Source organism: Schistocerca piceifrons, chromosome 4, assembly GCF_021461385.2.
Source record: "Schistocerca piceifrons isolate TAMUIC-IGC-003096 chromosome 4, iqSchPice1.1, whole genome shotgun sequence".
Classification (NCBI taxonomy): domain Eukaryota; kingdom Metazoa; phylum Arthropoda; class Insecta; order Orthoptera; family Acrididae; genus Schistocerca; species Schistocerca piceifrons.
In genome coordinates this window covers 344,829,333-344,854,580 of record NC_060141.1, presented here as the reverse complement: position 1 = coordinate 344,854,580, position 25,248 = coordinate 344,829,333, and the positions used below count along the sequence as shown (strand labels likewise).

The window sequence follows — 25,248 nt, the reverse complement described above, 5'->3', positions numbered from 1 at the left end:
AAACAGGATTTTGTAGCCAAAAGAGTGGCGAATAACATGTTGTATTGGAATCGTGAATAAAACCAATCTGCTTTCAGTAAAAAAAGAATGTACTGTACTACTTATTGAACGCCCCTCGTGTATTGCGACGTGCCCTCTCCCTTCAATTGTGAATATTTTCAAAATGCGTACTGAGTAACGGTTCTCTAATGACACGCTGATGTTACTTTGGTAAAGGTTTCACCTATGTTTCGCCTCGCGTCCTCCTCCCATTTTATGTTTCTGCTGCGAGGGCATAAACAGCGCGCAGTCTTCCTCTACAATGCATATACCGCGCTATGCCTGCGAGAGCTGTAGCACCGTTTTCGCTTCACGTGTCACGTCCAGTAGGCCAACAAGACACGAGCTAGTCAGTCAGCAGAGAGGCCGTAAGCTTTCGTTTTGAAGAGCTGTCGGCAGCGGCAGCGGAACGCGCAGACGCCGTCAATGAAGCCGGCTAATTAACTGAAGAGGCCTCGTGAACACAGTTTGTCAATAATTGGGCGGACAAGGGCCCCCAAACGACGGACGCGGTGGCGAACGGCTAATGGGTGCCGGCAGCGGCCGGCAGCGCCACAACTTTTGCCCTCTCGCTGTCCCTGTCGACACCTAGCCCCGAGCGCGCGCTTTTTTGCTAAAGCACATTTCGTTTTCAGCTGTGTCTGGTAAGCCCGTCAGTTTCATAAGAATTCGAAAAACGCTGCGGCAATTTCTCGGTGGAGTACTCTCCTCCTGCGCCGTCCTCAGTCCTTTGAACCTCGTACCCGTTTGCATTCGCTCAGACGTAATTGGTAGCACTGCGTTAAACTCTCCAATTTGCTCTTTTGCGCTCTCTACCCTCTAGAAATTAGTACATGGCCGCGAGAGATTTTGTCCGAAATAATGACTGCCTGTTTCTTTAGCTGCGCTAATGTCTATCAAAGAGTGTGTGTTCCATTAGACAGCCTTCACTCTTTCAACTGGTTTGTGCCAATCCAAGACCCTCCAAAATAGTACCCACATTCCAATCGTCGTATAACCCTGAAATGTTACCCCACGTCTGCTAACTCCAGAAAAGCTATGTTATTGCTGGATGCCTCAGTAAGGGAGAAACTGTCTACATCTTCCTTTAGTAAGGTCATTCTTTAGTTTCCTCCCCACTTATTTGTTAATTACTTTGCATTAAATACTCCATCCATCAAATTGAAGTACACCATACAGAAAGCAAGATTATACACGATTAGTATGACGGGGCTGCAGAGAGTGAGTTACACATTATTATGGAAAGCCAAGTGAGTTTATTAAGCAATTCTTTAATGTAAAAAAAACAACGTACTGTTTGGTTTATATATTCACAGCCATGGAACAGCCGACAATTCTCGTTACCGTTGCTTATACTTTTCTCAGTATAATACCTCCTAAACAATTGCAAATAATGGGCACTGGATGCAATTTTTACTAATGAAACTGATCACAGTCCCCCTTTATTATCTACATCATGCGAGATTATGGTATGTTGTTTATATGTTTAGCGCTACACTGTAATTTAGTGTTTCTGTCATTTGACAGTTACGTAGGATTTGTCTTTTACATACCTCAAGTTGCCATTTAACTACAGAAGACAGCTTCCCTATCTTGTAATTTGAACTCTATTCCCCTGTTATTTTTATCGCTTTAAAATTACTTGGACTGAGGTAAGTTTCATTCAGTGTTGCACTACATCTGAAACTGACACAGATACGTAAAACTATTTTTCAACATAGTCACCAAGACTCTGTAAACAATGGTCGGACCGTTCTACCAATCGTTCAGTTCCTCGACGACAGGAATCCGCACCCTGGTCACAAAGTCGTGCGAGAATCAATGTGTAAACATTGTAAACATTCCCATTGCTGAAAAATCTCCTTTCTCCCCCCCCCCCCCCCCCTCCAGATGTTCTTCCTCCATTGCCTGGACACTGTCCCCTGTGATTTACGTCACTGGTTTTCCTTCTCGATCAGATGGCCCACGCTTGTGCAGCCTTGCTCAAATAGTGGGCACCATTTCACTACGACTGAACGCGACATTACAGCTGGCCTGTACACCGCCAGAATTTCAAGGTAAATCTTCGTGCAATTTACACTTTTCCACACAAGAATCGTACTTACCCGTATTTTAAGAGTACGTTCCCAGTTGCCGCGCCATTTCACCCGCATATTGTGGTATACCTGTTAGCCGCACTGCAGCAGAACTGTCTTTATACGAAACCCAGAATATGTACCCTCTTCTGACAGTGTATCATTTTTGTTAGAAAATGGTTCAAAAATGGCTCTGAGCACTATGGGACTTAACTTCTGAGGTCATCAGTCCCCTAGTGCTTAGAAGAACTTAAACCTAACTAACCTAAGGACATCACAAACATCCATGCCCGAGGCAGGATTCGAACCTGCGACCGTAGCGGTCTCGCGGTTTCAGACTGTAGCGCCTAGAACCGCTCGGCCACTCCAGCCGGCCTTAGAAAATGGTCTTAGCGTGGATCAAGACGTGTACTTTTTGTAGTGCCCTCGTAATATTGTGCTCTCCAAAGTCTTATGCATTCCAATACTGTTAATTATTGCTGATAACTGCATCAGTTTGGGAGGGGGGGGGGGGGGGGACTGAGCCCCTATAAAATATAACAGCACGAAACAACACTGACATACGGTTAAAAGGAAAATTAGGGTTTAATATCCTGTCAATGTAGATGTCTACATCTACATCCATACTCCACAAGTCACCGTACCGTGTGTGTCGGAGGGTTCCTTGTACCACTACCAGTCATTTCTTTTCCTGTGCCACTCGCAAATAGACGGAGGAAAAATCGACTGTCTATATACCTCCGTTTGAGTACTAAGTTCTCGCATATTATCTTCGTGGTCCTTATGCGAAACGTATGTTGGCGGCAGTACGATCGTTCCGGAGTCAGCTTCAAATGCCGGTTCTCTAAATTTTCTAAATAGTGTTCCTCGAAAAGAACGTCATTTTCTCCTCAGGGATTCCCATTTCAGTTTCCGACGCATCTCCGTAACAGTTACTTGTTGTTCGAACCCATCAGCAACAAATCTAGCAGCCTGCCTTTCAATAGTTTCTATGTCTTCCTTTACTCTGACCTTGTGTGGATACCAAACACTCGACCACTACTCAATAACAGGTCGCACTAACGTCCTATGTTGCAGTGTCCTTTGCAGATCAACTACACTTTCCCAAAATTTTGCCAATAAGCAGAGGCCGACCATTCGTCTCCCGTATCAATCCTCGTCCACACCATGAAGGCCACCGCGTCATCCTCTGTCATCATCTGGAAGCGGTATGGAAGTGCACGTGGTCAGCCTATCGTTTTACAGCCATTTTGCATTGTTTTCAGTGGTGTCACATATAGAAAGCACCCCACTGGCGTCGCACAGTTGGTAACGGAATCGTAAATTTCCGTCTAACATCGACAGTGGTCGTGAAGGATCTGGAGGACCCAATGGTTCGCACCTGCGGAGACGCTATGCAGACGCCGTCTTGTCGCAGTTCCATCACCACAGTTCTTGCTTACAACAGTGAGACACTTTCTTGCTGATTTTGAGATTCCTGGACTCCGTTTCTTGCTGCATTATTTGTAATGAGTCTTCATAAATTTGGAGGAATACAAGTTAAGTAAATGTTCGGTTTGCTCTTTTAACTTGTTCGTTAAGCTTTTCTGCTCCTGTTCAGCTTTCCTTCGACGACAGCTGCCACTCTGTAGCCCAACTCTCTTTACAATTCTTTACAAAATCTTTCACAACATTTTCAGACCGTGGAGCCGCTATTACTCAGTCAAGCAGCTCATCAATTAGCCTCAAGAGGCTAAAAGCATCCCTTATGCAACCTCCTACCAAGGAAAAATCCTTAACAGTTCCGGGAATCGAATCTGGGTCCTCTGTATAGCACCATCTACGAGGCGTGTTTTTTAAATAAGTACCGTTTTGAAATGAAAAAATACGTGCTAAGATATCTCAATAATTTTATTTTTACATGAAAGCCTGTACCTTAATCTACTTTTCTACTTAATTTCCGTCAATACTGAGGCACTTGTCAAAACGTTGTACCAATTTTTTAATACTCTCCTCATAGAAGTATGCCGCCTGACTTGTTTACCACTGCATCATCACTGTTTTGACTTCGTCATCGTCTTGAAGACGCTGACCGGCCAGGTGTTTCTTCAAGTGCAAGAACAGATGGTTAGTCACCGGGCGCAAGATCGGGGCCGTACGGAGGATGATCTAGAGTTTCCCATCGAAAATATGTGATGAGATCTTTGGTCTGATTCGCTACATGAGTACGGGCATTGTCTTGTAGCAAAACGATGCCCTTGCTCAACTTCCATGGACTGTTGCTTTGATTCTGGTGTGACGTAGGCCACCCATGTTTCATCGCCCGTAATAATTTGGCTTAAGAAATCATCACCGTCGTTGTGGTACCGCTCAAGGAAAGTCAATGCACTGCCTAAACGTTTGGTTATCTGCACATCCGTCAACATTTCCGGTACCCAACGTGCGCACAGTTTTCGGTAATTCAAGTGCTCGGTCACAATGCCATACAAAACACTACGAGAAACATTAGGAAAGTCATCCCGCAAGGAGGAAATCATAAAGCGTCTGTTTTCTCCCACCTTATTGCCCACTTCCTGCACCAAACTTTCATTAACGATCGAAGGACGCCCACTCCGTTGTTCATCGTGCACATTTGTGCGGCCACCTTTAAATCCTCTCACCCACTTTCGTACGATTCCATCACTCATAATGTTTTCTCCGTAAACTGCACAGATCTCACGATGAGTATCAATCGCTTTTAGGCCTTTAGCACTAAGACATCTTATAACAGCCCGCACTTAACAGTCGGCGGGACTCACTATTATCGGAGGCATCTTAAACTCCCAGTACACAACGCAAACAAGGAAGAATCAGACTGTAATGGCGTCAGTGCGTAGATTAAGGTAAAGGCTTTCATGTAAAAATAAAATTATTGAGATATCTTAGCACGTCTTTTTTAAAATTCAAAACGGTACTTACTTAAAAAACAAGCCTCGTACTTTGACTACTCAGCTACTTAGGCGGAAGATGTCTTCGATCGCCTGATATACGTCCGACGCGCTATGTGTAACAACTTGACTAAAGAAGAAGTGCTGACGAGCCAGACTTAATCCTTTTGAAAAAAACAAGGAGGGCAGAAGGTTGTGACCATGATACGCAAGGGTGAAGAGAGGTCGTAGGGAGGCTACGTGGGCTGGCTGCATCAGCGGTGAGCGGGCAGGCTCGGACTGGGCACGCGCCCGCTAGTAGCACGGGAATCGCCGCGGACCCCGCTGGTCGCAGCTTCACTTAATTTGCGTCCTGCGCGACGCCGGCGCCCGAGAAGTGGGCGCTTGCGTAATGGAGTCCTTCCGGAGCTCTAATTACAACTCACCCGCCGGCTAGCGGAGTTCAAGCCGAAAATGTATGCTGCGCTGGGAGACTCAGTAAGCGGAGTTACGCACTTGTACGTCTGGTCACCAGGGAGCTGCGACCATGCGCAAACAGTTCAGGGACAGTGTTTGCAATCCAAGCACAGGATGTTTCACGAGTACCCCAGCAGGCAGTTGCATGGACAGTTTCGCATGAAAAACCTCATACAGAGTGGCTCGCGGCTAACAGTTCAGAGCTCGTATAAATGATTCATTCATTGTCAAAGTTATATATTTTCCGAATATTAGATGTATACAAATGACTGATGCATGAACAGAACCGTAGACTCATCGAGTTTTCACTGTGCCCCCCCCCCCCCCATTGACGCTACAAGTGCAGTGCCTTTGTAAGATGGTAACAAAGCAAATGTGTCTTCGAATACGCGATTTGATTACCTGTGACAACAGTGAAGCATGCGTTCAGAAGAACCATCCTGTAAACAGAGAAACATTGTGCTTTGACCGACAATTTAGGGGCACTACTTGTCTGTAGTCTTCTCCATAGCCAGAAAAGGAACGATCGGCCAAGTGTGCCAGATGCAATCGTGGAGAACTTGAGGGAAAGTTTCGTACGTAGTCCGAAAAAGTCAACGGCCTGCACGAACCACTTAACTGGAATACCACAGCGAACAGTGTGGCAGATTTTGCGACGCCGATTACATTGCAGACCGTACCGTATGCATCTCGTGGAAGAATTAAAACCGGAAGGTTACGGTCAAAGTCTTCAATTTTGCATCGCAATGCAGAAAGCGTTTGAGGATGAACATTTCGCCTCCAAGCAGATATTTAGCGACGAAGCAACCTTCCATCTAACGGGAAAGCTTTATCGGCACGATATGAGAAAGAGAGAGAGAGAGAGAGAGAGAGTGTGTGTGTGTGTGTGTGTGTGTGTGTGTGTGTGTGTGCGGGAAGGGGCAGGGGCACTGAAAAGCCTTATCACATTGTGGCGCATGAATAAGATTCGCAGAAGGTCAATGTTTTCTGTGCTGTTTCACAGACGAAGATGAATGGGCCGTTTTTCTTCTGTGAGAAGATTGTGCCGGGTACTTCTTACCTGCGTTTGTTGCTGTTGTGGTTTTTTACCACAAATGACTGCTGATTCCGAGAATTTCACCTTCCAACAAGACGCGTAACCCCGCCCCCACCTCTTGGAACATAGAAGTTCGTCGCTACCTAAACAACGGACTTCCGCATACCAAGATTGGGCGTCGTGGGGAAGATGGTCCTTGTCCCCCGAACTATCGCCTTGTGACTTTTACATTTTGGGGCTACAGTAAGGATCGTGTTTATGTGCCTCCAATGCCAATAACGCTGGAACACCTCAGGGAGCGCATCAATGCTCCTGTGATGACCAATGACAGGATGTTGCTACGCAGGATGTGGAACGAGTCGTGTGACTGTAGTGGCACTAAAAAAAATTACAGAGTTCAAAATGCAGACTTGGTGAGTTTACGGTTCAATTCATGCATTAATCATATTTGTACATGTAATATTTGGGAAAATATAGAGATCTAAAACGAGTGAATCATTTATAGTAACCCTGTACATTTGCATTTGGTTATGTCAGCTTATATGTGAAGCAATATAATTTAAAGGTATTGTTGTGCACGCATTGCTCTTACTGAAGAGCCAAACACAAGTTCATTTCTTAAACGCTACATCACAGAAACGACTTTCATCATTCATGATGTATTGCTGAAGATGTTCGCAGAAGCTATTCATTACGTTGTTATGCATTTCTTGAGGAATGGTCTCCATTACTTTCCAGATTACGGCTTTCAACTCATTTGTCTTGTGGAGTCGACGTAAAAGAACTTTGCTGTTGACCCCACAGAAAAAAATCAGGGACTGAAAATTCAGGTGATCTTCCCGGTCATGGAACATCATCGAATCGTGAAAATATTCGATACGGAAAGTGAGGCCACTGTGTAATCACTGAATTACGGCCCATATGGGCTGTGGCCTCCAGCTTGTCGAATTGTTACTCATGGCCGCATAACGACCGGAAATGACACTCACTGGTCGGCCGATGTCTTGAAAAGCAATACTAATAATAATAATAATAATAATAATAATAATAATAACTATTATTATTATTATTATTATTATTATTATTAAAAATGCCCCATTTATTACAATGGGCTAGGCAACAGTACACCAAATGATGAATTTTGGCCTACCCTGACCCCTTTTCATGAATATGATGTGGGATTGTGTTCGAGTAAGCTTTTTCGTATTAACAAACCACGGACAATACGAGACTGGAATAGAAGGGAGAACCGATAGAGGTACTCAAGGTACTCTCCGCCACACACCGTCAGGTGGCTTGCGGATTATGGATGTAGATGTAGACGTAGGATGAAATTTTCCTCATCAACCATCACAAGATTGATTAGAAACGCGTCATTCTAGTCAAATCTGTCCAGTAATGTTGCGCAAAAATTGCGCTTACTCTCGTTTATCTCCCGGCCGTAACTGTCGACCCACTTCCATCTTGTAAGGACGAAAGTTTAAAACTCGCTTCACAATGCTCTGGAAAGGCGTGCCAGGCATTTGTATTATTCTGGAATGGCGACGAGAACATCAGAGTGGGCTTCGCAGCAGCACTGCATGATCTGTTCGAGGATTTTCCGACTTCGGCTTTCAAACTATCATTTGACGTCCATAACACTTCACCATAATTACAGGACCCGTCTTACGTCATTGTTTTATCCACTTGTATATTGTCCTTCTGTCTGGAACCCGGAAATGGAGGTCTCTTCCACTTTACATTGCGCTTTGGACAACCGCAACGCTCTGCACACGACAGAACACCTCTGCCTCAATAATCACCGGCATTGGCCAACGTTCCATATCGAACTGAATGACGCACTATGAGGGGCTGATTATATGCACAAATGGCGCGAGGTCATCTACATATTAGGTGGGTGGCCAAAGGAAAATGTGCTATTTCCAGTCGGACATCCTGTAACCACATGTGCCCATTTTCAGTGGGTAGGAAGATATGTCTGCTACAAATTTTGCGCACATTCCAATCCCTACGTGTACCGCTTGGACAGAAGATTTTCATTTAACTAATTCAACACTAGTTCCTTCAGTTTACAGCAATGATGTTGGTAAAGAGGGTTTAATTCATGTCTAATTCACAGTAACAATTTATGTAGAGGTTGTACAAGAAACATGCTGACAAATTTCGAGAGGTCGAAGATGGTGTCTTGAGGAATATTCTGAAGACTGGAATTCTAGTCCGGAAACGTCACCAAACGACGTTACAAAGCGTTAAAAGTTTCTGGGGAAATCGCCTGCCACAAGGCCGCCAATTCGAAAGCACAAGTGACTTGTACTAAATGTTGTTGGAGCAGCTGTGTACCAGTACCAACGTGCGTTGCGTGTACGCGTTCGACCAACAGAGACAGTGCAGAGAGAAAAAATGCATCATAATGTCAACCCAAGAACATTGGAGATCTCTGAGGAAATAAAGGAGCAAATAATTACTGATGCACTGATTACAATAGGTAGCTAGATACTGCAAGATTCGCCATCACCCCTGACCTTTCTATGAAGAAAAGATTAAACTCATTCGTACAAATCCGTAAACTGGAGCCCACATTAAGGTGATTGAAAAAATGTCTCTGAGTACTATGGGACTTAACTGCTGAGGTCATCAGTCCGCTAGAACTTAGAACTACTTAAACCTAACTAACCTAAGGACATCACACACAGCCATGCCCGAGGCAGGATTCGAACCTGCGACCGTGGTGGTCGCGCGGTTCCAGACTGTAGCGCTTAGAACCGCCCGGTCACTCTGGCCGGCGTTTTAAAAATGTATCACATATTCCTACAGCGGCTGCGTGTATGAAAACTGGAAGAAAAATTCCTATAATGGAATGTCCGCACAGCAATACCTGTTGGGATATGGGCTGTTGAAGACCCGCACTTTACAGCTGGCATTTTATTTACAGACAAAGCAGGGTTCACAAGGGATGGTACAGTAAAATACCCAATATGCACGTGTGGGCAGATGCAAATCTTCTAACAATCATGTGGCCGTGGCAGCAGGGTCGCTTTAGTATCAATGTAGCCGCGCGGGATTAGCCGAGCGGTCTGATGCGCTGCAGTCATGGACTTTGCGACTGGTCCTGGCGAAGGTTCGAGTCCTTCCTCGTGTGTGTGTGTGTGTGTGTGTGTGTGTGTGTGTGTGTGTGTTTGTCCTTAGGATAATTTAGGTTTAGTAGTGTGTAAGCTTAGGGACTGATGACCTTAGCAGTTAAGTCCCATAAGATTTCACATACATTTGAACATTTTGAGTATCAATGTATGGCCAAGAACTGTCGATAACAGACTCAAAGGACCATATAATTATAAAACAGATTTCTGCACGATGGATTACAAGCGCTATTAGAAAACGTTTCCCTTGCAGAAAAACAGCTATGATGGGGTAAAATCCCACTTTCTTGGCACCGTGCGACACTACATCACCGCAGCGTTTTATGGGCGATGAATCAGACAAAGTGGTTCGGTAGATGGGCCCCTATTCATCAGACATGAGTCGGTTGGATTTCTAGTTATGGGGCCATTTAAAGCTGTACGCCTAACCCACCGATAATGTGCGTATGTTACAGAAGCCTATGACCAATGCATGTGATGTAATTCTAATGCAGCCAGGTGTATTTGAAAGGGTGCGTGACTCACTGTGAAGAAGGGCTGAACGATGTGTCAATATGCGACGTAAGCACATACTGCACTGCCTACTGTCTCTACTTCTAAGCCCGTCTTCCACTCACGCCACAGAATCGACGTGCAGGGCTCGACTGGAGCCGTCAGAGAATCACTTGGAGGATGGAATGGCGCGCCGTGTTCTTCACTGATGAAAGTAGATTCTGCCTGTATACAAGTGATGGTCGTTCGCGCGTATGATGCAGAGCTGGTGAGCGCTGTCTCGTAGAGTGCATCCGTCCACGACACCCTGGCCTCACCCCAGATCTTATGGTCTGGAGAGCAATAAGCTACAACTCTCGTTCACTTTTGGTGTTTCTGGAGGGGACGTTAATTAGCGCTCGGAACGTGCAGAATGTTATTAGACCCATTCTTTTGCCGTTCTTGTACAAGGAAGGTGATGTGCTGTTCCAATGGGATAATGCTCGCCCACACACTGCCCGTGAAATTCAACGTGCTCTGTGCAGCCACTTCCCTGGCCAACATGTTCTCCGGACTTGTAAACAGAACGCCAGAATCAGCGCCTGCATTGCTGCCCATGGAGACCACACCAAGTACTAATATGGATGTTTCAACATGGGTGGAAAACTGGTACATCAGAACCACTTGTGCTATTGATATATAAATGTCATGATTTCAGGTGCTCGATATACATTTTGCAGCAATAAATCTTGAATGAATCGGAAACTTGTAAAAGTATGTAGTAATTTTTTCCGGCAATGTATAATTATATGGACTTGTCTTGTAATTCTGATCAATACCACCACCATCTGTAGAAATACGAGGGGTAATCGAAAAGTTTCTCGCCCGAGACAGTTACTGTAATGTCCCGCATAAACAATACCAGCTACTTTTATGGTGACCCCTTGTGGGTATGCAGGTCAAATTTCGCGGCTCCAACTTCGTTAGTTTCGCCTCTAGGATGCCTTTTATACCGTGGTGTAAGCAAAATGGCCAATATCGAGAGAATCGAGAACCGAGCACTGAGTGAATATCTGCATTTGAAGGGAATAACGCCCAAGGAAATTGCGGAGGACATGACGCGAACACACTTAAGGAATACACTTAAGGACAGTGCTCCATCATATGCAACAGTGAGAAACTGCTGTCCGACTTCAAACGTGGAAGAACGAGTGTGGAAGATACGCCGCCGGCCAGGGTGGCCGAGCGGTTCTAGGCGCTACAGTCTGGAACCGCGCGACCGCTACGGTCGCAGGTTCGAATCCTGCCTCGGGCATGGATGTGTGTGCTGTCCTTAGGTTAGTTAGGTTTAAGTAGTTCTAAGTTCTAGGGGACTGATGACCTCAGAAGTAAAGTCCCATAGCGCTGAGAGCCATTTGAACCATTGAAGATACGCCAAGGAGCGGAAGGCCTATCACTGTTGCCACTGATGAATCAGTGACTGCAATTCACGATACGATTTTGCAAGATCGTCGAAAAACATCACAGCACATTGAAACCACATTTGGAATCTCCCACGGGCGTGCTCAAGACATTGTTGTGGATATTTTGGGAATCCGGAAAGTTTCATCCCGGTGGGTCCCGAAAGATTTCAATGCAGATCTGAGACGGGAGCAGGTGCAGTGTTGTGAAGAAATCGTCCGCCAATTTAAAGCGGATGAAGATGGCTTTCTTGCAAGGTACGTAACAATGGACGAAACATGGGTTCATATCTTTGATCCTGAGACAAAACATCAGCCACAACAATGGAAACATCCTTCGTCCCCTACCCCAAAAAAATTCCGGGTGCAAAAATGAGCCCTTTTTGGTGATGGCATGGGTCTTCTGGGATGCAGAAGGGGTAATTATGGTGGATTACTTGCAAAAGGGCTTAACTATCAATGTATCATACTGCTGCACCCTTGTGCGCCGTTTGAGAGAAGAGACAAAGAAAAAAAGGCGCGGGAAATTGGCGCGCGGAGTTCTTTTGCATCGGGACAACGCACCGGCGCACAAAGCCCTCGCAACACTGGAAACTCTGCGTGATGTGGGTTCGAATTGCTACGTCATCCGCCATATTCTCTATTTATGTCTCCATCAGACTTTTTTTCTTTTCCCGAACCTAAAAAAAGACCTCAAAGAACGACGATTTGACAATGATGACGCAGTGATTGATAGTGTGAACGCGTGGTTGGACTAGAAATCGAAGACCTTTTATTTGAATGGTTTGCAGAAGTTACGTGAACATGCCTGCAAGTGTGTTAGTGCACACGGGTATTATATTGAAAAATAAATTGGTTTTATGAAATTTCTGTCATTGTTTAATTGTTAGGTTAGACCCCCCCTCGTATGCGACAGTTTTTTAAAACATGCTGTATTTGTTCTGCAGGACTCAGTCGACAGGATCACAATCGTGGATATGTGAATGACCCGTCCCGTATAACGGAGAGGAAAACCAACATTTTTGCCGGCCAGAAAGGAAGAAACCAACGTCACAATCATAAGCCGAAACAGCTATTATCTATAAAGTAAAAGCACAATTATCATCAATCTGAACGACCTAAAGCATCATGAGAGATACTAAATGTGTATTCGAACGAAAATAGGTCTACATTTCGTTTATGTCATCCCGATATGTTTTCCATGCCTTTACCAAGTCGTTTTATGCAAAAACCTTTGTGGTTCCTTCAGTATGGACACACTATTTCTCCTCCTTGTCCACAGGAGCCACAGTCACACCTGGGAAGGTTTGAACTGTCGACAGGACATTAAATCTTAATAAGAAATTTAACGGTTGATTAACAGCGCTGCTTTAATGGCAGTTATTTTCAACATTCTCCGTTTATCCAGTTGATCTGTAAATTAATGAATATCTAATTCTTGTTAATGTTATAAATAACGTGTAAATGGTTTTCAGTTTTATGTTGAGTACTGATAAGAGTTCAAAAATGGTTCAAATGGCTCTGAGCACTAAGGGACTTAACATCTGAGGTCATCAGTCCTTTGAACTTAGAACTACTTAAACCTAACTAACCTAACGACATCACACACATCCATGCCCGAGGCAGGATTCGAACCTGCTACCGTAGCGGTCGCACGTTTCCAGACTGAAGCGCCTAGAACCGCTCGGCCACATCGGCCGGCACTGATAAGAGTATGCAACACAACAAAACCGCAATTTAGAGCCTCTGTAGTGAAATAACCACGCGCAGTGCCGCTGCCCCGCTAACGACCTACTATATTAAGTGAAGTCTTGTTCTGGTCGTTACTGGAAACATGCCGACCGCGGTCGACATTCTTTCGGGAAAGGGATGGGGGCGGGGCCATTAACGAATCTTGGCTTTCTGCCGACATCAGCACAAAGAGGGTCGGACATTTTCGGCTGAAGTTCATGGGGTTTGAAAACCATCATCGTTTCACGCTTTTTAAATAGTCAAGATTCTCAGTTCCTAAATCGAAGAAAGACGAAAGTTACACGAGATGTAGCTGAAATGAGAACAGCGAGAAACTTATCAAAATTTAGGATTACCGAGTACACGAAGTTAAGGAATTCTGAAACCCCAGCAGCAAAATACTCTATGACGGACGGAGCAAGGAGGGCATAGAAAGCAGTTCAGCTCTGGCAAAAAAGGCATTCCTGGCAAGAGAATTCTACTAGTGTCAAACATACCCCTTGGTTTGAGGAAAATGTTTCTGAGAATTTAAGTTTGAAGCAAAGCACTGTATGGTAGTGAAACACAAAATGGTTCAAATGGCTCTGAGCACTATGGGACTTAACATCTGTGGTCATCAGTCCCCTAGAACTTAGAACTACTTAAACCTAACTAATCTAAGGACATCACACACATCCATGCCCGAGGCAGGATTCGAACCTGCGACCGTAGCAGTCGCGCAGTTCCGGACTGAGCGCCTAGAACCGCTGGACCACCGCGGCCGGCGGTAGTGAAACACAGACTGTGGGAAAACCGAACAGATGAGAATCGAAGCATTTGAGATGTGGTGCTACAGAAGAATGTTGAAAATTAGATGGTCTGATAAGACAGATTATAAGAAGGTTCTTCACAGAATCGGCGAGGAAAGGATTTCATGGAAAACACTAACAAGATGGAGGGAGAGGGTGATAGAACATCTGTTAAGACGCAAGGGAATAACCCCTATTGTACTGTAAGGGGCTGTAAAGGATAAAAGCTGTAGAGTAAGACAGAGATTGCAATTCATCCAGTAAACAGTTGAGGATGTAGGTTGCAATTGCTGAGTTGTACAGGTTGACACAGGAGGGGAATTCGTGGCGTGTCGCATCAAACCAGCCAGAAGACTGATGACTCAAAAAAAAAAAAAATAATCAGGCGTACGTGACACACTAAACTGTGTCTTTGGAGGTTCAAATATATTAGACGTAATGCGCAAGGCATGAAACAAACATTTTACCATCCTTTAATGGGGTACCTGTGATATACATAACCTTGTCTACAAATAACGTCAGATATGTTCCCGTTTGTAGTACCTTATGTTAACTCGGACACAATCACTTCATATTCAATCTGATCTTAATCTTTCATACCACAAATGCTTTTCTTTTGTACCTAGACACAAACTTACGATTCTCCCCATCCTTACGGACCTAATACTCGTGGGAAACTTACTTATTATGAATATTCAGTTTAAGTAAACCGAGAGACTGAAATAAAAATCATTCATGTTACTGTGGAGATGTTTTCGGTCGTGCAGCAACACGAAACCACCCACAAGAATAAACAAAGAAAAGAGATAAAATCTGACATTAGGTACCACGGAGACGAAAAATTTTCACGCTGCATGTTCATCCTGCAGCCAGTAAATGCTTTTCCAAAAATATGCAGACGCAAAGACCTTGTAATTATCCAGCTTCAATGGAGCGAAACAGCATAACCATAGACAAAATTATGTAGTGGCAGACAAGCGAAACAGTGCTGGTGCTAGTCGATACATAACTAATACCCATCTGATCGCACGTACCTCAAGGCAAGAGAAAAACGGTGCTTTTTGCAGCTCAAAGGTTAGAAAAATTTCCCTAGTTGTGAATTAAATTGACGGAGCTGAATCAACAAGTAACTATGTTTAAATTCTCTCAGAAGAAGAGAATGAGTACGGGAGCTATTTGCAATATTACGTAAGGAACCGTGATGGTATGGCCTGAATAAGAGAACTGAAGAACTATCATCTCCTCCACTGCTGTACCGGTTTTTTTTCGGCTTAAGATTACTGAATCATTTAGGACATAAATTTATTTGATGTCACTATCGGTACTACGAAAACTTATCTTTTTCTGATTAATCCCAGTGTAAATAGGCTAAGGACTTCAATCGAAACGTTAACACCGATGACTCGTAAGAAACGCGGTGAAGGTTAGCTGACAAAAGTCGTTGGGTACCTCCTAATATCGTGTCTGACCTCCTTTTCCCCGGAGTAGTGCAGTAACTCGACGTGGCATAGACTCAACAAGTCATTGCAAGTCCCCTGCCGAAAAACTGAGCAATGCCTCAATAGCCGTCCATAACTGCAAAAGTGTTGCCGGTGCAGGATTTTGTGCACGAATTGACCTCTTGATTATGTCCCTTAAACGTTCGATGGGATTCATGTCGGGCGATTTGGGTAGCCGAATCACTCGCTCGAATTGTCCAGAATGTTCTTCAAACCAATCGCGAGCAATTGAGTCATCCATAAAAATTTCATCGTTGTTTGGGAACACGAAGTCCATGAATGCCTGAAAATGGCCTCCAAGCAGCAGTTGGACCGGAGGACCCAGTCCATTCCATGTGAACACAGCCCACATCTTTATGGAGCTACCACCAGCTTGCACAGTGCCTTGTTGACAACTTGAGTCCATAGCTTTGTGAGGTGTGCGGCACACTCGAACCCTACCATCAACTCCTACCAACTGAAATCGGGACTCATCTAACGAGGCCAGGGTTTTCCAGTTGTCTTGGGTCCAACCGATATGGTTAAGAGCCCTGGAGAGACGCTGCAGACGATGTTCTGCTGTTAGTACATGGACTCGTGTCGGTAGTCTGCTGTCAAAGCCCATTAGCGCCAAATTTCGCCACCCTGTCATAACGGATACGTTCGTCGTACGTCCCACATTGATTTCTGCGGTTATTTCACGCAGTGTTGCCTGTCTCTTATCACTGACAACTCTACGCAAACGCAACTGCCATGACCGCGGTGAGAGGTAATGCCTGAAAATTCATATTCTCGGCACATTCTTGACACTGTGGATCACGGAATATTGAATTCCCTACCGATTTCGGAAATGGAACATCCCACTGGTCTAGCTCCAATTACCATTCCGCGTTCAAAATCTGTTAATACACGTCGCACGGCAATAATTGCACCGGAAACCTTTCCACATGGATCAACCTGACTACAAATGACAGCCCTAATGCAGTGCCCTTGATACCTCGTCTACGTGATACTACCGCCATTTGTATACGTGGATATCGCTATCCAATGATTTTCACCACCTTATTGTATTATAAACACCACCAGTCAGTTTCGAAGACAGAGTCCGGATTTCACCGAACATCCATTGCTTGTTTAGACGACCTTTTTTTTTAATACATCGAACAATGGAAACTGTGTATTTTGTACATTAATTGATTTGACACACATAACATTTGACAAACAGTGCTTATACCTTTAAAAATGCTGATTATAGCAAGCAGTACAAGATAATGTGCCTGACGACACACATGCGTTGGAAGTTATGTTATTAAGTTTGACCGTAATAAAATTAAATTATCATAGAGAAGTTATGAGAGGAAGTTCAGTGCGTAAGCAGTATAACAACAGCGGAAGCATCAGTTACGAAAATGCGAAAAGAGTTAGAAATGAAGTCAAAAGCAGAAAAGGGGCTTCGCTATTCAGGGCTCACCTGATTCAGCGAAGGACGTCGCTGCGTTTGACATCCGCTGTCCCAAGGTGGCGGCTGGTCCTTGCGACGGAAAATAAAAAGAAAAGTGTTAGGGCAACAAATTAGCCGTCAACATTATGCGGCTCAACAGATATGTGGCCGAACACATGATGGCAACAACTGCCTGTCACGTACACAAGAAGCAGTACACAGCTTGCAGCAAACTAATAACGACGCGTGACGCGCCACCCACAGACAGGTATTCCCGATAAATGATAAGCGCGCCTTTATCTGTTATCTGGCTATCTCGCTTCATCACTGCAGTGTTATAAGCGAAGCCGCCTACGTTTTGCGGTAAATACCGGTAGGGAAATAATCATTGGCAATACACAGTTTCCGATTTAAATTGTTTCCACCATGGAGCTTCAGTGACGCTTTTCGAGTTGATACGCGCGACTTAATCGCTGGCCCCCCGAATACATCGCGCGAGTAAAGCCAGGTGTCAACAAACAACCAAAGTGAAGCTCCTCGAATGGCGTCGCCAACGTTGCACGTGGAGACATCCACTCAAGTGACACCACTGTAGTCAGTACGGCGAAAGAAGAGCCTGACAGTTGAAGTGGTCTTGGCGTGGCTGCACTGTGCGACTACTACAACCATTCACGTAACGTGCTTCTGCGTATCTCTGTACGGCAACGCCTAAGGGTTTTGCGTGCGTGCGTGTGTGTGTGTGCGCGCGCGCGCGCGCGCGCGCGCGCGCGCGTGTGTGTGTGTTACATCTTGGGAGCTGGACTTCCTGGCTGACAGTTAAACGGCTAATTCATCTTTATTTGAGTATAAGAAGGGCTCTGGTCTCTGAGAGTTCCTTAAGCCCTTCTGAGGTGGGGGCTGTGGCAATGTGAGGTGCGTGTTGATTTCATTGTGGCACCTCAATGATGGCTCGAGGTACCCGAATGCGGTGCCAGTGTGCAGGGGTGACTGCCCCGCCCCCCCCCCCCCCTCTGTAGTCCAGGTGTCTTGTCGAAGACTTCATCGCGTCCACTTTGTCCAAACGTTTGCGTGTGTGGGGATGGTAAGTTCTTGGATAATCGTCATGTCGAGTTCCTGATGCAAGTCACGGACCCTGGACCACATGGATGTCCCAAGTATGAGCCGAAAGCATCGATTTTGTAAAACTTGCAGTAGTGTAATGTTGGATTCACACGCCGTCCCCCAGGTGGAGCACCGATGTCTGTGTGGAAACGCCAAGTGTTATCGCAGCTCTAAAGACGATCTCGGGCCCCGCCAGCAACATTTTGTGCTTAGTAGTTGAAAACTGAAAACTGTGTTACCAAGTTTCAGGACTCTTCTTTCGCCGCTCTTCGTAGAAAAGTTAGTCTTTTCACCTTTGCAATGTCACCAGGCTTCCCCAATCACCGATTGCCACCGCCTGGGAGCTGCATTTTGAATCATAGTGTATTTATAATTTTTCCATAAAAATAATGAAGTTATGATCTGTCGATAATAGCACGCGGCTATATGAAGCAATCTGTTTTATACATTTATACTGACAATATCTACAATTATTGAGAATTTAAGATTCATTACTCGTCGTTTATTCAGACAATATAATCTGGTCATATATGTACTTAAGGGTCTGAAAAGTGGAGTCGCAAGAGAACATTTTGTAGACACAATAACCTCGGCTTGGCTATTACTGGGACATGATGATCTAAAAGTCAGCTGTATTATTATTAGGTACTTAATGAAAATATTAATGTCTGAAGTTCTACCTTCGGTAACCTGAGTAATGCATGATAGCTGAAAATCTAGTACAAGATAGCGAATGAATATGTGTGTACCAGCATGTCATTCTGCGCATCATCCACTTCTGTACGCAAGATTTGTGTTTTCTATTAGTCTTTGGCCGTCTTTATTACTTTAACCCATGCGACAATATTTATGCACCCCCACACATATATAAGTTTAGATGATGCCACATTGGAAACAGTGCCACTATTATGTCTACAGCAACGTGGGAGAAAGGCAGCTCACGGTGTCACTGAAGTTCCTTCTGTTGTTCCTAACAAGAGAACCTCCCCATCGCACCCCCCTCAGATTTAGTTAAAAGTTGGCACAGTGGATAGGTCTTGAAAAACTGAATCCAGATCAATCGAGAAAACAGGAAGAAGTTGTGTGGAACTATGAAAAAATAAGCAAAATATACAAACTGAGTAGTCAATGCGCAACATAGGCAACATCACGGCCAATGTGAGCTCTAGAGCGCCGTGGTCCCGTGGTTAGCGTGAGCGGCTGCAGAACGAGAGGTCCTTGGTTCAAGTCGTCCATCGACTGAAAAGATTAATTTTTTATTTTCGGACAATTATTATCTGTCCGTCCGTCCGTCCGTCCGATGCGAGGTAACTGCGCCGTAGTATGGGGACGCCACATCTAAACAAACATCGAAACACACGACGTCAGTCGACTACAGCGCATGGAAGAGAGAGTATTCCTGCTAACGAGGCTCCCCGGCTGGCAGTTGACTATTCACTACTTTGGACGAGAGTGCATTAAATACGAGAGATGTATTCCGTGGGCAATATGAATCCAGCAAATATAGCTCGCGACTTCAATAACAATCGCACGGTTTTGCGGTGCGGTCGCAAAACACAGGCGCTAAACTTATTACAGTGAACAGTGACGTCAGTGAACGATCGGACAGATCATAACTTGGCGAAAATAAAGAAAGTAAAATTTTCACTCGAGGGATGCGAAAATAAAGAAAGTAAAATTTTTACTGGAGGGAAGACTTGAACCAAGGACCGCCAGTTCTACAGCGGCTCACGCTAACCACGGGACCACGGCGCTCCTAAACATATACTTACCTTCATGTTGCCTATATCGCACATGGACTACTCAGTTTTTATATTTTGGTTATTTTTTTCATAGTTCCACACAACTTCTTCTTGTTTTCTCGATTGATCTGTATTCAGTTTTTCAAGGCCTATCCACTGTGCCAACTTATAACTAAATCTGAGGGGGGTTCGATGGGGAGGTTCCCTTGTAAGAGTTGTACGGATTGCTGTAGAACGAGCCCCTGTTCTTTTGACCCAGCAGACTGGGACAAGGCAAAGGGCCCACCTATTGGGATGACCAACGGAAACCTCCAGGAAATCTAGATGGGAATCGCGGGACAGGATCCATTTTCACTTTATTTCTGGGACAATGCTAGCCAATGTCCCACAAAAATAAAGTCTTTTTGTTTTTTTAAAAAAAATCTTGTATTGCACCTCTGAAGGAGATGGTGGGCTATAGGAGAGTATAGCCCTTTCAAGCCAATAGTTGTAGTTTGTGCTGTTGTAAGCCCATTTATTTAGGACAGTTGAGCGCTTATTTAATTTTGTAGGATTTTTAATAGCACATAGATGGGTAGTCGACAGGAAGATGTTGCTCATTAAGTTTCCTTCATTCCAAATCTCGGTATCTGCCTCAGGGCTGAGGAGTTGATTGCCTGTTGTTCGGCTTACATATCTTCATATTATGTCAGTGGTCTTGATGAAGCTGTATTGTCATCTTGGAATTTTGCTCATGTAGAAAATTTCCGTCTAATCCTGTATACGACGAGAAACTTCAAAATGTAGTCGATGTAGAGAATACTGTCTTGTTCTATACGTGTTGACTGAAATAATTTTGCTCGTAACTTGTTCTTTCTATATCAGGTTGCTACATCATCCCAAATCCTTGTAGGTTTTCTTGGTCTGTTGATAGTTCCATTGATTTCTTCGTTTTCCGGAGTTGGAGTGAATTCGATACTGCTTCATGCATTATGTAAAAATGAAATGCACATTTGAATTTCGGAAAATAATACGTAGAGAGAGAGAGATTGGTTCAAATGGCTCTGAGCACTATGAGACTTAACATCTAAGGTCATCAGTCCCCTAGAACTTAGAACTACTTAAACCTAACTAACCTAAGGACATCACACACATCCATGCCCGTGGCAGGATTCGAACCTGCGACCATAGCGGCCGCGCGTTTCCAGACTGTAGCGCCTTTAACCGCTTAGAGAGAGAGAGAGAGAGAGAGAGAGAGAGAGAGAGAGAGAGAGAGAGAGAGAGATCTGTGGACAAGAACTATGCGCCTGCTCGAGCCACTTGGGAAATGGTTTTCTGACGAGTAAGTATTTTTTTCAAAAAATGGTTCAAATGGCTCTGAGCACTATGGGACTCAACTGCTGTGGTCATCAGTCCCCTAGAACTTAGAACTACTTAAACCTAACTAACGGACATCACACACATCCATGCCCGAGGCAGGATTCGAACCTGCAACCGTAGCAGTCGCACGGTTCCGGACTGCGCGCCTAGAACCGCGAGACCACCGCGGCCGGCCGTATTTTTTCATCACGGTTTGGTACCGAAAACAAAGATACAGACAGCAACGACATCAAATGATATATGGTTTTTACCGGAGGTTTAACTATTTCACAATAATACGTACATACCCTTACAAGGCTAAAGTGGCTCGATGGCCCAGTGGAATTCTTACTGTAGGAACAATGCGAAATCACACGAAAAACGTATCCTGATCTACATTATTAACACTACTCGTCAGATAACCTCCGCATAACACGCATTGTTTTCATCAGAACAGTTTTCCAAGCAGTTTTCCGTTTTCCCCGACTACGAATCCGTAGCGCAACTGCTTTATTTCACAGTCATAGAAGCTCATCAGACTAAATATTGGCTTATTTTCATATTTCTTCCCTTTTCCTGCTCGTGTGTGCTCCACTTTCTATATTGGTATGAACTAAGTCGCTGGCGGAACTGATGTGAGGACAGTTAATACGAAATGTCGTGTTGGTTAGCAAATTTGAATCACACAAAGAAAGAGGAGTATCCTTTCATCAAATACGTCAGCTGCATCTGATATTCAGCAGTAGGGGCATTAGCTCTAATGGCTGTTCATGACAACCTGTTAATTGGAAAGAGCTATGTGCCCAGCCACTGGGATAATCCTGGTGATACTGCGTTTGACGCTTTTATCAGTAGCACACGTTACTGCAGTGTATTCATCGTAATGACAAGCCACTAATACGCATATATTTAAAAACCATCACATATTTCCCTATATCTACACTGACAAAAATTCGTCTTTGAAAGGGAACACACAGATCACTTTTTTAAAGTGTGCATCGCAAACCAAATGTTGATTACTATCTCAGATACTTCAGACAGATCTTACCACATCGTTACTGACGCATGAGAATCAACTAGCGAGTTATGTATGCACTGACCAAGTGACTGTTTCTAAAGTAATCTGACAGCAATATTTTACACAACTTTGAAATATAGAAAGGTCTTGAACGTACAGTTCTTTATTAAGCGTTATGCGTATCACAATTTCGTTTCAGACTGAAGCTGTGGAACAAAGTGTACAAGAAATTAATGGCAGAAAATATACATAAGTGTGCTTCTACGTATTGCAGTACACAGAAATTTCAAATGGTATCGTACTTACATAACACTTACACTTTAGTACAAAGCTCACGAACGTGAGCACATAGATTGAATACAATACAGATCTCACCGCATGTAGGCATATTTGACACTGCCGAGTATTCTAATAGAATCAGCATTAAACCGGGTGTGGCGACTGAACTATCAAAGAGGTAAACGAAGACCAGTCACTGCGCTAGCACTGACCGTAGAAAGCAAGCCACTTTCATGAGCTTTGTACTAAAGTTTGATTGTTATGTAAGTACAATACTATTTGAAATTTCTGAATATTGGAATACTTAAAGGCTCACTTACGTATATTTTCTGTCATTAATTTCTTATACACTTCATTCCACAGCTTCAGTCTGACGATGAAACTTTGAAAAGCGTAATGCCTAATGAAGAGTTGTGCGATCAAGATCTTTTTATATTTCAAAGCTGTGACAAATCTGAATGGTCGACTGCCTCTACTACGGAAGTATTTCTAGATCAAGTAAAGGAAATATTTTAACAACAAATTTCAATTTGATCTTCAACAGCCTATAAAGAGCAAGTCAAATTTATTATAAGTTTGTTTCTAAACACGCATTAGAGCGTCACCATATTAATATAACGAACACGTTACCTGGGGAGTCCCTAAATGCTATGAAATTATGAAATCGTGGTCTCATTGCACAAAAAATGTTCACTTACAGTCTCAGAATAACAGACTGCATTTTTATCTCCGAGTTGAATAGTATTTTAACACTGTTACCCTCCGAATCCTAGTTAATTATGTTATGCGTATTCAGTGCCTCTTCGTGGTTGCCACGAGGGATTCCGTTATTTCAGTGCAACACAACTTGACACTTCGTCTTCTATGTGCTATGGTACGTAACAAAATTGTAAATAGATTCTGAAAGCCAAAACACGGTAAGCATAAAGTATTTCGTTTCTTTGTCTTAGATATCAAACTTATTTTGCAGACCATACAAACAATTTATTTTACATAAATCGTCCTACACATAAATATAAAATACGCGTTGATTTTTTTTCGATAAACAGTACAGATACAGATGGTGACGCTTCATGAGCTACTGCTTCCAAGATAACTATTTTCCTGGCGATTTGTAACAGATCGTTCAGTATTTTCAAATTACATTTGTTTCGTTTTAAGTGAATTGTAAACTGTGGATCAGTGGAAACAACTACAAACTCTCCGGTAAAAAGTACTTGGAATCCAAAATTACTTAAGGAAGACCGCAAGAATGGAAATTGGCAGTTATAAGATATGTTTACAAATAGCAATGTATTAAGACAGTGGGCTGCTAAAATGAAAATTCTTCCATGGGCAATACGGAATCGACAAAGACTGTGATGAACATAAAAACATTACGACGAAAAGTCAGGTGAGAAATAAAGAAGCCGTGACCTTGTTTAACCCTTAACAAAAAGAATTATTTTTATTACTTAACAAAGGATATGTGTCTGACAGCCACAGCAACAAAAAAGAAGGTGCTTTCCTCGCAGAATGATACATTAATATTTTAGTACAACGTACAAACTGAACACTAACTCAGTAAACATCTCCATCAAGTAAGGAATGCAACATGTACTACTTTCATGAAACCTCTTAAATGGAACTCTACAAAAAATACATGAACTGCGTAAAGCAATGACAGGGATAAGCTTTAAACTCACAAATATTTTAATTAATTAATCCATTAAACATTTAACACACTTTTTTTTTTTTGGAACATTCCACGCATGAGGATTATCACATTTCACACATTTATATGCCGTGTTCCTGATGTTCTGGTAAGGACAAAGACTGTAGTTCCTCTTAATTTCAATTTTGTCGCCCTTCACCTTCTCTTGGTCTTTCTACTTCTTTCCGGAGTCTTTTTGAAGGATATTATGAATTATTATCTACAAATATCCTCTCAAATCGGAGACAAGCAGCCTACTTTCAAGACGCGGTCTCAATACATTTACAGACAGTTCCTGGTCGAATCTGTACCTGGAGAAACGTTTACTGCAGAAGTAGCGAATACAGTTGTTCACTGCACTGATTTTTATTAATGTAACAAACACTGTTAGAGGCCAGTTCCCACATTTTCTATTAGGTGAATAGTTTGGACACTTTAGGTACAGTGTGTCTACTCCACCCTTGGTGCTGTTGTAGAAATACTGGCCAGAAATACTGGCTAAAAGCATATATAGTACATTTCACAATCACAAAAGGAAAAGAAAAACATCGTCATAAACTTCCCAATGCAGATCAAAGTGGAGCCCAAAATATTACGACGGTTAACGAAATACAAAACCATATTCAAAAACTGTTTGGGCGTAAATTGTGCTGAAGAATAAAAGAAGGCTGAGACGAAAAATGTAGTGAAGTGCCCCAGAGGGACGCGTTACGCCCTGGGATCATAGAGAAAAAAGCTGCGTAAGAAGTAGGAGTACACCAATTTCCATACTGAAGCGTCAGTGTGCTACAATATGCACAATTACTTATAAACTGGGTTTTGTTTCTCCCTATTATGTGAAACAAAATTTTTAAAGTGTGAATGGAATAGGACAGAAAATCGCAAACACTAGTTCGAAACACCATGCACATATACATTCGAACCCGGGTAAATGAGAAAACTCTATGAGATGTGTAATCAATTTCCGTCGTTTCCGCCCCCTAAAACCTATAACCTCTATAAGTAAGACTACCTGACCTTCCATCGCTATCAATGAGAGTGACTTGTGGGAAGTGGAGG

The 25,248-nt window shown here is 43.5% G+C and overlaps 1 protein-coding gene across 1 annotated transcript in view; it reads right to left on the bottom strand.

The window, feature by feature from the left end:
* LOC124794768 (kalirin) overlaps positions 1-25,248 on the bottom strand; it is a 2,150,963-nt gene that overhangs the window by 1,595,832 nt on the left and 529,883 nt on the right. The window contains exon 5 of the mRNA XM_047258392.1: positions 17,049-17,108. Within this exon, the coding sequence (XP_047114348.1) occupies positions 17,049-17,082 (34 nt within the window). The 5' untranslated portion in view covers positions 17,083-17,108. The remainder of the gene's footprint in view (positions 1-17,048; positions 17,109-25,248) is intronic.